This window comes from Dipodomys ordii, unplaced genomic scaffold, assembly GCF_000151885.1.
Source record: "Dipodomys ordii isolate 6190 unplaced genomic scaffold, Dord_2.0 Scaffold153, whole genome shotgun sequence".
Taxonomy (NCBI): domain Eukaryota; kingdom Metazoa; phylum Chordata; class Mammalia; order Rodentia; family Heteromyidae; genus Dipodomys; species Dipodomys ordii.
The window spans coordinates 24,573-40,669 of record NW_012267369.1 but is presented as its reverse complement, the minus strand read 5'-3'; the positions used below and the strand labels follow the sequence as shown (position 1 = coordinate 40,669).

The following is a 16,097-nucleotide window of genomic DNA, read 5'->3' as shown; positions in this document are numbered from 1 at the left end:
GTGCCTCTGTTGAACGTGATAGAAAATTGTGAACTTGCAGAAGAGCATTTCGTAACATTCGGGTGCTCCGCGTGTGTTCTGCTCACTGCATTATGTCGGTGTAGTGTCAACACAGATGGTAAGGTTTTTTTAAATTATTGTTTTCATTCATGTTTAGGATTATCTTTAAAAAATAAGGACATCTGGGGCTGGGAAGGTGGCTCAGTGGTAGAGCGCTCGCCTCGCATGCATGAGGCCCTGGGTTCGATTCCCCAGCACCACATAAGCAAAAAGAAAAAAGCCAGAAGTGGTCCTGTGGCTCAAGTGGTAGAGCGCTAGCCTTGAGCTGAAGAGCTGAGGGACAGCGCCCAGGCCCAGAGTTCAGGCCCCACGACCAGACCCCCAAAAAAAAAAGACATCTAAAAACCATAGTCATGTACTGTTGCCACTTTTACCTTTCATATTAAAATCTAGCAAATGTTCAGATTTTAGTTGTCTCAAATGCCATATATATATATATATGTATATATATATATACATATTCATATATATATATATATACATTTTTTGCCAATACCAGGGCTTGGACTCAGGGGCTTTACACTCATTGTCTTGCTTACTCCTGGCACACTACTATTTGTACCATCTCTCCAGCCAGGCTTTTTTTTGTTGGCTAATTGGAGGTGGACTTTGAGGCCTTTTCTGCCCAGGCTGGCTCTGAGCTGTGATCCTCTAGGTCTCAGCCTCCTAACTAGCTGGGATTACAGGCATGAACCACCATCACTCAGTTCATGAAAAGAACTTTGATAAATCTGTTGGAGTCACAATCCAAAATATGATCCTGCATCCCTTTCAGCTGTTGGGTTTGTTCTACAGCTGTCAGTCTCCTCTCCCGGGTTTGTTGCAAACAGCCGGCTAGTTTGGTAGTGAGGCTTTGGTTGATTGCCTCACCGTGACATACGTTTCTATTTTGTGTGTGTGTGTCTCCTGCACATTGGTAGTTGCATCTTCATGCTTGGAGTGGGACAATAAAACCCCTTCTCAGTGATGCTGGGCACTCCCCAGAGGCCCTGTCCTAGAGCGGTAGCAGTCGCCGGTGATCTGCACTCAGCCTCACCAGTTGGGTTGTGCAGAGAAATGGTGCTCTAATGCTGCACTTCTCTGTTTATTATGTAACGTACTCACAGAAAAAGCAACTTGTCAGTTCTTCCCCTTTGAGCTATAATTCATATCAGATAGTGGGGATATTGGAGCCTTTTTAATTTTATTGTATTGCCAGTATTGGGGTTTAAACTCAGCCTTGTGCTTGCTCAGCTTGTTTGCTTGGCTGGTACTCTACTACTTGAGCCATGTCTCCAAATTGGTTTTTTGCTGGTTCTTTTGGGGATGGAGTCTTAAACTTGGTGATAGTCTCAAGCCTTGGTCTTCCAGGTTTGAACTTTCTGAGTAGCTAGGATTACAGGCATGAGCTCCTGGCATCCAGATGAGTCTTTTTTTAAATCAAGTATCAAGACTTGGTTTCTCAGCATCTTCCAGTGGTGATGCAAGTGTTGGAATTTACTCATTGCCCTAAGCATTTTACAGACTTTTTAAGAGAAGTAGGGTTGCGGCCCCTGGCTTCTTGTGTGAAGGCAGTTAAAACGCTTGGCTTCGCCACCACAGACCCTCTTGAGAAGAACTGTGACCAATCCACATGGAGGCGAGGGTTCCTTTAACAGAGTCCTCAGGGCCAGTTGTGCTTTTCTTTTCTCCCGGCCTCTTATTTGCTGTGATTTAAGACTACAGAAAACATGTTTCCATGAATGGCAGTACTCTGTTATCATGCCTCTGTGTTCCTAGCTGGGATGCCCGTGGCCCAGCCTAGCCCCCTGCCCGTGGTGCTGCCGTACATCAAAGCTGAGAGCTTCCTTACCACAGCCCTGGAGTTAAGGAGGGGCTCGCCTTGCTCTAACCAGGCATGCATATTGTCCTTGTCTGCCCTGGGCCCATCCTGCTCCTCACTCATGTCCTCTTGTTGGGGCTCTCTGGACTCCTCAAGCTCAGCCCTCCTTGCCTATTGTGATGCCTTTGAAGAGGCTGGCTCCACTGCTCTGTGCACCGGCTCTCTGTGTAGGTCTCTTGATGTGCTCTCGTGATCTGTTGGAGTTAGCGATACAACCGTGTTGACTTGCAGTCCTAGCAGAGGTGGTACCCGTGTGCTTCCTATGGTGGAAACGCTCTTCCCTTATAGTAAGTGGCTATCCTGAGCCAGATCATCTAAGATAGTGTGCAAAGTGGGGCCCCCAAGCACACCCTTAGAATCAGTCATTCTCTAGAATCCATAGAGCTCACCAAAGCTGTTGTACTTGGCTTGCTGCAGTGAAGGGACACAGACTGAAGCCATCTTGGGAAAGGGCTTTGGGCCAGATCCTCCAAGCTCAAAGCTTCCCAGTGGTCCTCTCCTGGCCGTGCATACAGTGTGCTGGTACACAGGACCGCCAGCTGGGAGACCTGCCTGCAGCGAGCTGTCCAGTGCTCAGCGGGATCCGTTGTGTGATCAGGGCTTTGCACTGTGCACTTCCTGTGCACTCTTGGCATTGGCTGTCTAGTGTGGCCCCAGGGAAACAAAGACATTCTTACGAGGCAGGTGTACCAAGGTCCTTTCAGTCACCTGCTCTTAGGGGTCCGTGGGGCACTGCACATACCCCATTTCTCTTTAAACTTCCTACTGAGATCTAATACAACAGTGGGTTTTGTTGTGGTGTTACCATCCTGTTCTGCTGATGACTTTCTCTTCCTCTCATTTTCAGGCACTTAATATTAATTAGAATTCTTCTTTATGAAGAGCTGGCTCTACCTTCCTACTTATTATACACTCTATTAGTGTTAGTATGAACTCAGAGGTATTCTTGTTACTCTTCAGATTGTAATCAATACTTTATTAGCATTTATTTCATAGTGTCCAGTGGCTTTTGTCTGTGTTCTTGTCTTGGCTTGCCTTTTTTCTTTTCTTTTTTTTAATACTTTCTTCCTGGCACCCCCCAGCTCACCTTATATTTGTCCTGCCCAGATAGTATCAGCCACTTCTCCAGAGGACTCTGGTTACTTTCTTGGAGAATGGCATTCAGGTCAGGATATGAATCCTTAGATGTGCTCCGCACCGCCCACCTCCCCTGCACAGTGCTGCCAGTGGTCGAGGCTGTAGTTACCCGGACTAACCCACAAGCTGAGTCTGTTAATGCATTGCACTTAGTAAAATATATTCATCTAAGTGGGCTGAAATAAGACTGTTAGCAGCTTCTTATCAGTTTTGTTGCTAAATGTTGGTCCCAAATTTAGGGGGAAGTTTTAGTTTTTGGAGGTCCTTGAATTTCGAGATTGTGAGTGGACTGTACAGTCAGTCGAGAGCAGGAGTCGCACAGTGAAATTGCATTGTTGGTGGAATGCAGCCATCAGCACAGGCAAGACTTCATTCCTGCATGTGTTCACCTGCGGTGCTGCTGTGGCGCGCCCATGGTGAGTGCAGGAATGAGAGGCTACTGGCTGCTGCATCTCACATAGAGCTCCACTCATCAGAATAACTCATCTTCATAAGAATGCTCCCATTTATTCTTTAAATTGCCATCAAAAGGACTTCTAAAACAAATGATACCCACTTCAGAACTATAAATGGCTGTGGCATATCGTAACGCTCACCAAAAGGGGCAGTTAGCAGCAAGACACACTGAAACAGAAACCTGAGGATATGCATGTCACTGTGAACACAAAGGCCGAGAGTCCAGAACGCGGTATGTCAAAAAGCCAAATCCCAAGTGCATGCTGCTGTCCGGAAGAGCTGGGCCTTGTATGGAAATACCGGGGAAGACTAATGGTAAAGCAGAACAAACCCTGGTTTACATTAACATGAAAAGTTGTAGAATTCAAGGAATTGGGCAGTGAAGATTCTCCCTGTTTGGGTTGTTCATGTGTAATCACAGCTGAGCTCCAAGACCCATGATTGTATGAATGTTCAGTTGAAAACTTAGGATATCAACATAATTAAAAACTGATAGAAATCTAGGAGAATTAGATGAATAACACCTTGTAGTGATTCATTCATCTGATTGTTTTCAGATCAGATCCAGCAGAAAAAAATGAGGCTGTGGAGGATATTTGTTAATGGGATTAATGTTGATTTGATAGATCCTGTGACATGTCCAAGGCATGTTCATGAAATTAGGGCATGAGGAAAACAACGTCAAAGTTTCTCTGAGAACACAAGCTTGATGGTGCTGTGCTTTCCACATAGTGTTGTAAGGGGCAAAATGAAAATTACTTAGAAAGCAAAAGAAGCCAGGCATCGGTGGCTCACGCTTATAATCCTAGTTACTCAGGAGGCTGAGATCTAAGGATCCCAGTCAGCCTGGGCAGAGAAGGCCGTGAGACTCTTATCTTCAATTAACCACCAGAAAACTGAAAGTGGCACTGTGGCTCAAGTGGTAGAGCGCTCGCCTTGAGCTGAAGAGCTGAGGGACAGCGCCCAGGCCCAGAGTTCAAGCCCTATGACTCCCCCCCCCCCCAAAAAAAAGAAAGCCCACTGAAAAATGGATAACAGAAAAAATATAAGCTATAGAAAAATTGGTGGCCATCTAGCTATAAATTTAAACTCCTGAGAAAGTAGCTTGCCCGCGCGCATTTTCTCCTTTGTAACCTTTGTAAAAGCAGTGACTTAGGAGTTTTGTGGAGATGGACGGAGCTGACACCGCTGCATGTTGAGAGGCACTAAGGGCATAGCTGCTGACCGCTCCACATTGTGGAGAACGCAGGGACGTGGCTGATGCTAGGGGCAAGTGCTACACATCCCTTGGAGTTCAGTAAGACAGGAAGCCAAGCCCAATTAGCTATTGTTTCAAGATGGAAAAGAATAGGCCTCAAGAAGCCTTAGATTCAGACTTAGCTGTAACCACCTGTGCAGATTTCAAGGACTTGATGTAAGCCAAGCAGAACGTACCCTTAAGTAGGCACAGCCCCTGCTTTTCAATTCTGCCTGAGCAGTTTGACCCAGAGAAAAGAGAAAGCATAAGAACACTGCTGTCATATCATCCCAACTGTGTAATAAGCTTCAGTATTTGCAACAGAATATGTAAATTTCCAGAAAAACAAATCATGGTCATCCAGAGAGAGCGTGAGCAGTGGGAAACATGGGTATGTCACGGGCTCACACGTGTTTCATGATGGTCATTTTCACAGGATGTGTGGCGTGCGTGCTGGCCGAGGGTGGAAAGGAGAGCCGCAGACTGGCGGCTTCCAGGGACAGCTGGAAATGTTTTAGGCTCTGTTAGTATACCCAGTACATGCTGGCCCAACTGGAGCTTGAGAATGACTTACTGGTAGGAAATCTGTGGACTGATTTATCGCAGTCATAGGTCAGTAAAGAATTTTGTTAGTAATAATTTTCTCAAGAGATTTTGTTTGATGTTAACAATTGATGGTCTTCACATCAGTGATGAAAACAGGATTCTTTAGCTCAACAGAAGCGTACAGTGATGTCAGCTACCAAAGGCCTCCCGCCCGTGTCCTTGCGATTGTACCGGAATCACAGGTGTATTACCCTCTGTGTCATAGTCTCTTTGGAAGGTTCTTGCATTTGAAATAAACCGAGAAAAAGAACTGAAATAGATTGTAAGGAAGAAGCAAACAATGTGTAGCTGGTTCGGCTGTTGGTTAGAAACCCAGAAGAATCAGCTGGAGCGGACAGTCAGGAAGCACACGCGGTGGCAGCCCTCTGACAAGTCAGTGCAGTTTACAGCTGCCGCGAGTTACCAGCTCTGCACGGGGAATTTCACAGCCGGGCAGGACCTGAAGGAACAGGACACAGAGTTTGAATGAGAGACAGGTGGCTCCCTTCCCTACAGTGCATCAAGAAGATGGCGAGAAGCACAGGCATCCTCTCACCTGCGGGCTGCTGGGGACCGGCAGAAGCTACTGGTAAACAGAGTGAACCAAAGGATGGCTGAGGTGGAGCCGGCCAGGGAGGGAGTGTGAGAAGCCGCAATCTGAACTGGGCCGCATGGAAGTTGACAGCTGCAGGAGGTGATGGGGGAGCCATCGGGGCTTGTCCCAGGAGACAACTTCCCTTCTACCTAAACCAATAAATAGTCCAGAAAGGGCTTGAGACCCTGAGAAGAGGAGCCAGAGCGGAGGGGCCCAGTTGCCAGAGTCGAGCAGCCACTGGAAGGGGGAGAATGACATTTTCAGGAAGATCGTTCCAGTTTACCTGATAAGCATTTAATAGGCAGCATGGGAGCAAAGAAAGCAATCAGTGGCTTTCAAACAGAAATAAGTGTCCGGTCAGAGCAGCAACTTGCCAAGGGGATAGGTTCTGGAACTGCCTCAAAGACAGCCAGTAGGGCTTATTGACTGACATGGTTATGAGGAAGAAAAAGTCTGTCGAGGGCTCGCCGCCTCTTCCTGAAGGACTGAAATCCAAGGCCACTCCACAGGAAGAACCGTGGTTGGCAGCCAGGAACAGTGGCTCGTGACTGTGATCCTAGCCACTTGGAAGGCAGAGATTGGGCGGATCTAACTTCAAGGCTGGCCTGGGCCCCTTATCAACCCATAAAAAGCTGGATGCAGGGCTGGGACAGGGGCTCAGTGGTAGAGTGCTCACCTAGCACACATGAAGCTTGGCTTCGATTCCTCAGTACACATACACAGAAAAAGCTGGAGGTGGCACTGTGGCTCAAATGGTAGAGCGCCAGCCATGAGCAAAAGAAGCTCAGGGAAAATGCCCAGGTCCTGAGTTTAAGTCCCAGGACTGGCAAAAAAAAAAAAAAAAAGCTGTGTGCCGTGTTTCACAATTGTCATTTCAGCATGTGGGAAGCATAAACAGGAAGATTGCAGTCCAGTCGAAAAACAAAGTGACAAGGGATAAAGCTTGCTGGCGGAGCCCTGTGCCTAGCAAAGAAAGGACCTTGGGTTCATTCCTCCTTACTGCCCCAAAAAAGAAAAAACGGGCTGGAGGCTTAGCTCCGTTAAGACCTGTCTCAAGGTCCCCACAACTCAGGTGTGGCAGGGTGCCCTATGTGCAGAGCCAGTGCCTGAGAGACAGACCCAGGATCGGCCTTGTCCTCGAGTCTGGAAGGGGTGGTGCTCACTGGCCTTCCAGTGAGGAATGGAGACTCCATACGGAATAATGAAGATGAGTTCAAGGCTCTTGGGAGGCTATCATCGGAGCCAGTGTACACGTGTGTGTGCACATGACCGCATGTGATCTCATGATGGCCCTAGAAGGGAGATCCCGTGACCCAGCCCTTTGTGCACTCAGCCACTGGGGCCCAGGGTTTCGTTCCCAGCATCATATAGGCAGGCTGGCCAGGGAGTCTGCTGTTCCCCCTCACGTGCACGTGCCAGGGAACTTACAGGGAGATGCCTTGTGAGCATGTCTGTGAGTCCCGATCTGCCCCAAAGCAACACCAGATCCAAATGCTGAAGAAGCCTCGTGGGACATGAGGATGGGACGGCTTGCGGGAATGGAGACCCAGGGCCTGTGAGGGGAAAGGGGCCTCATGGCATTGTTTTTTCCGGTCATGGGGCCTGAACTCTGGGCCTGGGCACTGTTCCTCAGCTCTTCAGCTCTAGGCTAGTGCTCTACCACTTGAGCCACAGCACTACTTCCAGTATTCTGAGTGGTTTATTGGAGATAAGAGTCTCACAGACTTGTGTCTGTGCTGGCTTTGAACCACGATCCTCAGATCTCAGCCTCCTGAGTATCTAGGACCTCAGGCGTGAGCCACTGGTGCCCGCTCAAGCTGGCATTTTTAAAAGGTCCTTTGGTGATGCTGCCAAGACCCCCCCCAAAAAAAGCACAATGTCCCATCATAGTTATTTTTGAAATCTGATGTACAGAAATATCCAGGGAGCCACGTGAAGGTACCATGCGCCAGCCAGTGTTGTGTGCAGAACTGCTTGTGATGAAATAGTTGTAACTCATGTTTTTCAATAAAGCCACACACTTTGTGTTTCTGGTAAGTCTACAAAAAGCTATTGATAGACACATTCATATGTATATTTTCAAAAAAAGAGGAAGGGCATATCTACGCATGGCGTGTGTGAGTGTGTGTGAGTGTGTGAGCGTGCTATGGGCATTTCCACTACAATGTGTAATTAAAAGACTCCTCGAGGGACAGCGTGTGAGCTCTCCCAGCCTCTTGTGTCCTCACTTGGAAACAGACCTGTATTCCCTTCCCAGGAGGTTTGGTAGCATGGGGGTGGCCTCTGCCCCTCAGCCCACCCCAGCACCAGCTTGCGGCAGAGGGATGAGCTGCAAAGTGGACTCCAGCCATAAATGAGCATTCTAATGGTTATAATCCTTCTCTTTACACCAAGAACCGTGGACATGTGAGTCACGGGTTTCCTACCCTTCTTCCTGGGCCTGTCACCATGGGTGCAGAAGGTTCCACGCGGGTGGGGGCTGTCAGGAACTTACTCGCCACTTGACTGAAGAGAAGTCCAGTAATACATGGCGTATAGAGGAGTCCAGCTAAGAAGGAAGTGGTGATGGTTTACCAGGAGCGCTCTTCAAACGGAGGAGAGGAGACCCACAGGAAGCCCGGGAGGGGCTCAGACCCCTGATGCTGAGACGGGAGAAGGCAGAATCAAGATCATCACAAACTGAGAGGACAGTCCAAGGACAATGACAGCATCCTGACTGGAAGTAAAAACCGAAGGGCTGCAGGGAGGCGCTGAGTGAGAAAATGCTTACTAGCATAAACAGCCCCCAGTATGGCAACAAAAATCTTAAACAAGTAATAGAAGACCCATGAACAGCTACTAACACAGTCTTACTGCTATATAAAATAGTATGTTTTAGATTGTTAGAATAATTGGGAAGAAGAAAATAAAAAAAATAGGTCTTACAATAAGGACATTTTGAGATCACTAGTGACAGGCCTGCTGAGCGGGATAAGGTCCTGAATTAGGTCTGCTGAGTGGAAATGCTTGCTGCTTCTCTGTTTACCCATTTTGTCTGGTTCCTTTAGAGTCCCGGAGACTCTTAGGGGTACTCAAGGTGGGCTGAGGAGTCGCTGAAGTGGCCTGGATGTGCCAGGCGGTGGCGAGGGGAGAGGCAGGTGAGGGGCAGACGGGTTGTGTCGGTTCACTCTCCTTGTACAGTCCTTGCAGCTCTAGCACCCAGGCTAAACTACCGCTGGCCTAGCTACACAGGAGGCTGAGATCTGGGGCAGACGAATCTAAGAGCTTCTGACCTCCAGCTAACCAGCAAAAGGCCAGAACTGGAGGTGTGGCTACAGCGGTAGGTTGCTAGCCTTGAGCAAAACAGCTACGTAAGAGCACTGGCTCAAGTGCCAGAGCCTTGAGCTGATGAGCTGAGGGACAACGTTTAGGCCCAGAGTTCCAGCCCCATGACTGACCCCCCCCCAAAAAAAAAGGGTGTGGGGGGTCTTTACAGCTAGGTGTGGTGGCTCACGCCTGTAATCCTAACTACTCAGGAGGCTGAATCTGACGACCACAGTTAAAAACCAGCCTGGGCAGGAAAGACCTTGAGACTTCAATAAACATCTCAGAAACCCGGAAGTGGCACTGTGGCTCAAATGGTAGAGTGCCAGCCTTGAGCTGAAGAGCTGAGGGACAGTGCCCAGGCCCAGAGTTCAGGCCCCATAACCCTCAAAAAAAAAAAGCCTGAGGCCCTGACTTCAAGCCCTGGTTACCAGCACTAAAAAAACAAGACCAAAGAAACCCCTGATTTGTTAAGGGTTTGCCAGTCACGCCATTCCCAATATGAATATATTCCTTGTGAATGAGTCCAGTTGAGTGTCATGGTCATTTTGATATGGAGCTTGCCACATAAAGAGCTGTGGAAGTAAGGCCCGACATTCTTCATCCATGAGTGTCCGGGGTCAAGTCTCCTGTCCATGGGAGCTGGGGAGAAGCCCCTCGGTCCTGTGCCCTGTGCCCTGTTCGTAGACTGTGGTGTGGAGGGGAGGGATAATGGAGCCCTTTGAGCCCCCTGGACTACTGCACATCCCTCCCAGAGGACCGTGTGCACTGTGCCCACCATGGCTGCCCACGTGTGGTGGACACGTGCCGTCACTGGGTGCGGGTGAGGGGTGAAGTTCCCCTCTTAGGATCCTTGACACCTCAATCACATAGTGAGAATGCCTGGACAAGTTGTAATGGCAAGAAAACCTGGCAGCGCTTTATTGAATGAGTGAGCAAGCAGACAGACAAGCCAAAGGCAGGGAGGGGCACACTCTAACTGTGGGTGCTCCCAGAGGGAGACACACCCTGGGCACTTTGACGTCCATCTCTTGATATGATAAAGGCAAGGTCTGACATTGAGCGTCTTTGCTCCGGATGCTCTTGTGTCGCGTTTCACTGCTACCACCTGGGCTCCGGGTCTCAGACTGCTCATTGTGTGTGGGCCTGCCTTTCAGGAAAGCATGCATTCCGCCGTGTGTTGGAAACCTGGTGTTTCTCCTTGGCGGCAAGCACGTGGTGCCAGGCGGAGTCTTTGTCCTGAGTGTTTGCTTCTCCAGGACACGTGTCTTTTTCTGATGTTGTTTCTCCAACACATTAATTGCTTGGGGCCAGCAGCCAAAGTCAGATGGAGAGAGCTGCTCTTGCTCCTTTTTCCCCCTTGTGTTAACACCACAGCTTATGAAGCAGTCCAAGGGTTAAAACAAAGAAGATCATTGTTTATTTTTGTCAGCTGTGGGTCTTGAACTCGGCTTGAGTGCTGTCCCTGCACCCAACAGCTCCAGGTGAGCGCTCTACCACTTGAGCCATAGCACCACTTCCAGGTTTCTAGGATTAATTGGAGATAAGAGTCTCAAGGACTTTCCTGCCCAGGCTGGCTTTGAACTGTGATCCTCAGATCTCAGCCTCCTGAGTAGCTAGGATTGCTGGTGTGAGCCACCGGTGCCCAGTGATAGTTCTGTTTCTAAACACACTTTCTAAATTCCTGGCTGCCATTCACATTATTTTCCCTCATCTGCCCTGCCCCATTTTGTCTGAAAATGACTTTGGTCCCTTAATCTTTTTTTTTAATAAGTTTTTTTATTGTGAAAATACTGTACAGAGGGTTACAGTTACGTGAGCAAGGTCATGAGTACAGTTCTCATCAAGCATTGTTGCCTCCTTTGTTTTCCCCCTACCATCCCTTCCCTCCCACCTCCTCAACTACATTTTCCACTCCACCCCCTACCCTCCCTCACCTCCCCCCACCCCCTCCTTTAATCTTAAGGGAAGTTGAGTGAAGATGAATCTCCTGTGTTAGCTTTAGGCTGTGGTTTTGTTTTTTTTCGTTCCTGGTCGCCTTTACCATGCCTCGTTTTCCCTAATCTGTCCTGCCTCCGTGCAGCCCAGCTCTTCCGTTGGCTCCCTGAATTCTTCCGGCTCAGCAGTGGAGGTAGATTTGTCAGCTGGGTTCAAGCAGGAGCTCAAAGGCGAGGACTGGATTGTGTGGTTTTCACACCTGGCCTACATACATACCACTTGGCTGTTTGCTTTCCTCTTCAAGGGGGTTGATCTCAGGCCTTCCTCCCGCTCAGGAGTCTGCACTGTTGGTTTGTGGGTTTCCAAGCTTTTCCTTGTGGTTGGCCATGTTCCCTCAGACCCTCGGTGAGGTCCCAGGGCCCTGTGGTCACTGTCACGACCCAGTGTGCCTGTGTCTCAGCGTCCCGAGGTAGTCCTGCTTGCCTTCCAGGACTTATATACTTCCAGGAAGTATATAATTAATAGTAGGCCTCTCTACTGCTTAGGGCCCATTACCAAGTGTCAGGGGCATTGCTGTGGTCTCCCAGTGATTTTCACGGGTGTGGCTGTGCTTCCCAGCCCTCTCCTCTGCCCTCCCTTTGTGGCCGTCTGGCAGCGTCTGGTGAGTGCTCACCTGCAGGACCGGGCGAGGAGATTCAGGCCGACACCTGTCTTAAATGTGTGACCTCTCCCCAAACAGATGCACGTGAGAGGATGCTGTGGCTTCTCACCCGCTTTCCTTCAGCAGTCCTCCTCTACTTTCCAGAAAAAAACAAGCCACACTTTTACCATGACACATTGCCTAACATGCGCATAGAAACTCATCTTTGAGAGCACCGAGTGAGACAATTCAAGCAACTGACTTCAGTGAAGTGTCTTTTATTTTTTCCCCCAGTCTGGGCTTAAACTCGGGGCCTGGGTGCTGATCCTGAGCCTCTTTGTGCTCAAGGCTAGTGCTCTACCACTTGAGCCACACCACCATTTCTGTCTTTTTCTGAGTAGTTTATTGGAGATAGGAGTCTCACAGACTCTTCTGCCCAGGCTGGCTTCGACCTGTGATCCTCAGATCTCAGCCTCCTGAGTAACTAGGTGTGAGCCACTGGCGCCCAGCTCAGCTAAGTGTCTTTTATAGAAGAACATATAGAAGAACAAAACTAACTGGAAGCCATATCCAGCCTGCCCTTTGTCATGCAGATTTTTCAAGGGGATCCTGCGAGGGTCTCACTGAGGCCTGCTTTCATTTTCCTAATCTTCTGTTATCAACAAACATGTTTCCTTCCAGAAGGATACATCTGAGAGTGAGTAAGCCTGGGGCTTGTCATCCCTACAATGAGTTCTAAGCCGCAAAGGAAAACCTCCAAGGCTGCAGTCCAGGTAGCGCCAGGGACTTGGGAAGGTAACTGGTAGCCGCAGGGCCCCAGAGAGCTGAGTTAGACACAGGTGAACAAGCATTGGTGATTGCTTTCAGATTAACTGTGCTAATAAACAGAAGTTAAAACCGAGTTTATCTCAGATTGGGAAATACTCTTCTTATGGTCCATCTTATTTCCTGGTACACAATTAACAGCCCTTTATTGACAGAAGTAGAGCCGTGGTCTGCTTACTAGGTTTTTAGTAGTATATGCCTGTGTCTTGTCTTCTGTTAATAGAATCATGTTGTCGAAAAAAGTAGTGGGGGCTGGGAAGGTGGCTCGGTGGTAGAGCGCTTGTCTTGCATGCATGAGGCCCTGGGTTCGATTCCTCAGCACCACATAAGCAGAAAAAGCCAGAAGTGGTGCAATGGCTCGAGTGGTAGAGCACTCGCCTTGAGCTGAAGAGCTGAGGGACAGCGCCCAGGCCCAGAGTTCAGGCCCCATGACCCACCAAAACAACAAAAAAATAAATAAAAAGTAGTGGGATTGTCATTGATTTTGAGCACTTAATTAACTTCATGATTGACTGGCCTCCATGCCAAACATCTTTAGGGAAAGAGTACAGCCTGCCACCTCTCTTGTTTCATGGGTGACTTAGGCCAGGACCTACACATGTGCCATTGAATTGTTACAAAATCAACAGAGATGGCTCAAGTTTTCTTGAGTTGTTTTTGTTGTTGTTGTTTTGGTGCTGGAAATTGGAATGGTGTCTTGGCATTGTTGTTGCTACGTTCATGTTCTGCTACTGCACTGTGCCTTCAGCCCTTACCTTACTCCAAAGCTAAGCATCATTTAAACCTTGTCTGCTTTTGTGTGTGTCTACCAGTCCTGGGTTTGGGCCCTGTTCTTGAGCTTTTTTTGCTCAAGACTAGCACTGTATCTCTTGAGCCATAGCTCCAGTTCCAGCTTTTTGGTGGCTAACTGGAGATAAAAAGTCTCATGAACTTTCCTGCCCAGGCTGGCTTCAAATGGTGATTTTCAGATCTCAGCTTCCTAAGTAACTAGGACTACAGGCAGGAGTCACCAGTGCCCAGCCTTATCTGCTTTTTTTTTTTTTTTTAAGTAACACAAAACTGCCACTAGTGACTGGTTACAATCCTTGCTACTTAGGAGGCTGAAATCTAAGGATCATAGTTTGAAATCAGCCCAGATAGAAAAGTCTATGAGAGTCTTATGTCCAATTAGCCCACAAAATGCCAAAAGTGAAGTTGTAGTTCAAGTGGTAGAGCACTAGTCTGAGCAAAAAAAGCTAGGAAACAGCATAAGGCCCTGAGTTTAAGCCCCAGTACAAAAAAAAAGGAACCTAAAAAGCCATGTTAACCAGTGAGTTTATGACATTTCTTGAAATATATTTTAGTACATTTTCTAGAATTTAAAAAAAGAACTGAGACTTTCATGTGAAGAAGAGCACACAGGTGTGACCTTGAAGCTTGGCCTTGTGACCTTGAAGCCAGGCCTCACTGCCTGGCCTCCAGCAGGCACCCCCTGCAGGAAGGAAGCTCAGCTGCAGAGTTGTAACCAACTCATGGTAAAGTGCACGCACATTTTACATTGACGGCAGGGAACCTGTGTCTCATGCCTTATAATCCTCGTTACTCAGGAGGCTGAGATCTGAGGATCACAGTTTAAAGCCAGCCTGCAGTTCAGCAGATTAAATTACTCTCGTGTGAATACCGTGTGGGGCAGTCATCGCAGCTGTGGCCAGCCTCCAGGAAGGGCGGTAGACATGGTCTCCTGGACACCAGGACCCCTGGGCCTCGCTCGAAGGAGGCCTCATGGTGAGCCAGTGCTGAGCCCCAGCCGCTCAGGTGCCCTCCGAAGCCTGTGGGGCCTTCCCTGGCCCTCAGTCATTGTATTTTTCTAACGCCTGTTTCTAAAGCCTATGAATAATGACTTTGGAAGGAACCTGTTGGCTGGATGATTTGGGAATCGGGGGAAGTCCCGGGGAGGGGAGTCCCTTCCCCCTTGGTGGCCCCGTGTGCTTCGTACAGAGTTCTGCTCCAGTCTCCTGCCTGACCCCAGCAGCTGCAGGAAGAGGCTGGGGCGTGGGTGCTGCCCTCCAGCTGTGAGCCCCGGGTTTCAGCCCAGCTCCGCAAAGAGACCCGTGGTGTGTTTTCCAATTTCTCTAACCGGAATGGTGGCGGGCTCATTTGTTTCCGCTAAAGGCCAGGTAACGGAGCGGTGGTGGTCTCTGGTGCAGCCCGGCGGAGGACAAGAGTCTGACCCTGGAGCCCATGTCGGATGTGCTGGTTTTATCTGTTTCCTTTTAGAAGTCTCAGAGTCATCTCAAAGAAAAATGGAAAGTGGCCAGAACAGCCCTCCTTCCTTCCACACCAGTCTGGGCAGGGGTGCTTGTGAGAGCCCCACGGTGGCCCACGGAGATCTGCCAGGACCAGCCTCGGCTGCTGACGCACCTGGTGCCCAGCGCCCCAGGACACAGGTACAGCGGGGGGCCCAGGACACAGGTACAATGGGAGGGCCAGGACACAGGTACAATGGGGGGCCCAGGACACAGGTACAGCGGGGGGCCCAGGTCACAGGTACAATGGGGGGCCCAGGACACAGGTACAGCAGGGGGCCGCGTGCCAACAGCAGGCCGGGTGGAGGCCCCACACCCTGTCTGATCCCCAGGCCCACCGTGGCCGCCTCCGCCCCCAGCCCTGCCTCGACTTCCCCAAGTCCAGTTCTGCATCTCAGCCCGTCACCACGCCTGGGCTAAGACCAGCACACTGGGTTTACCCTGCACTCACCGGTGTCCGGCCGCCCCTCCCTGATCTCCCCCCTCCAAGGGAGAGACCAAGGGCCTCCTGCTATACCTCTCTTGTGCTAACAAAGTCTGGGGAGCCCAGGCTGGCTGTGCACCCCGCCTCCCCCACCCCCACCCCCACGGATTCTGCGGCAGCCAGGACCGGATGAAGGGCTTGCTGGGCTGCCACCACACGCAAGCTCACCGGCCAGTGCCAGCAAGTGCCACCGCCAGGCTCAGAGTGGGCGACTTGGTTTCTGTGTGTCCATTTTCTTTGCTACTTCAGCAAGCCACGAAAGGTCAGGCCAGCCACCTCTGTGGGCTCAGCAGAGCTGCGGCCGGCAGCCTGTGCGTGGTGCTGCCAGCACTGCCCGCCGCCACTCAGACTCCAGCCTCTGCCCAGGAGCCAGAACTGCAGGGAAGGAAGGGACTAGAACTGGCGTTCTGACTGACCTGACCCAATCACAGGCACCCCCTCGTCACAGATGCTCTGGGACTGTAGATTACTGCAGCAGACGCGCAGAGCAGGCCTGGTTCTGGTACTTGGGCAGCCTAGAGACTGAGTCAGGAAGTTGAAATCCTAGGAACCCTTGTGGAGGGAAGGAGCGGGGCTGCAGACTCAGAGGTGTGAGGCGGCGGCTGCAAGGCCAGGCTGGGGGGCTGGCGGTGGTTTGGTGGGAGGCGGCTGCAAGGCCAGGCTGGGGGGCTGGCGGTGGTTTGGTGGGAGG

The 16,097-nt window shown here is 50.0% G+C and overlaps 1 protein-coding gene across 1 annotated transcript in view; it reads left to right on the top strand.

The window, feature by feature from the left end:
• The window catches only part of Zxdc (ZXD family zinc finger C), a 37,035-nt gene that overhangs the window by 17,927 nt on the left and 3,011 nt on the right, over nt 1-16,097 (top strand). The window contains exon 9 of the mRNA XM_013032295.1: nt 14,894-15,063. Coding sequence (XP_012887749.1) covers nt 14,894-15,063 — 170 coding nt within the window. The remainder of the gene's footprint in view (nt 1-14,893; nt 15,064-16,097) is intronic.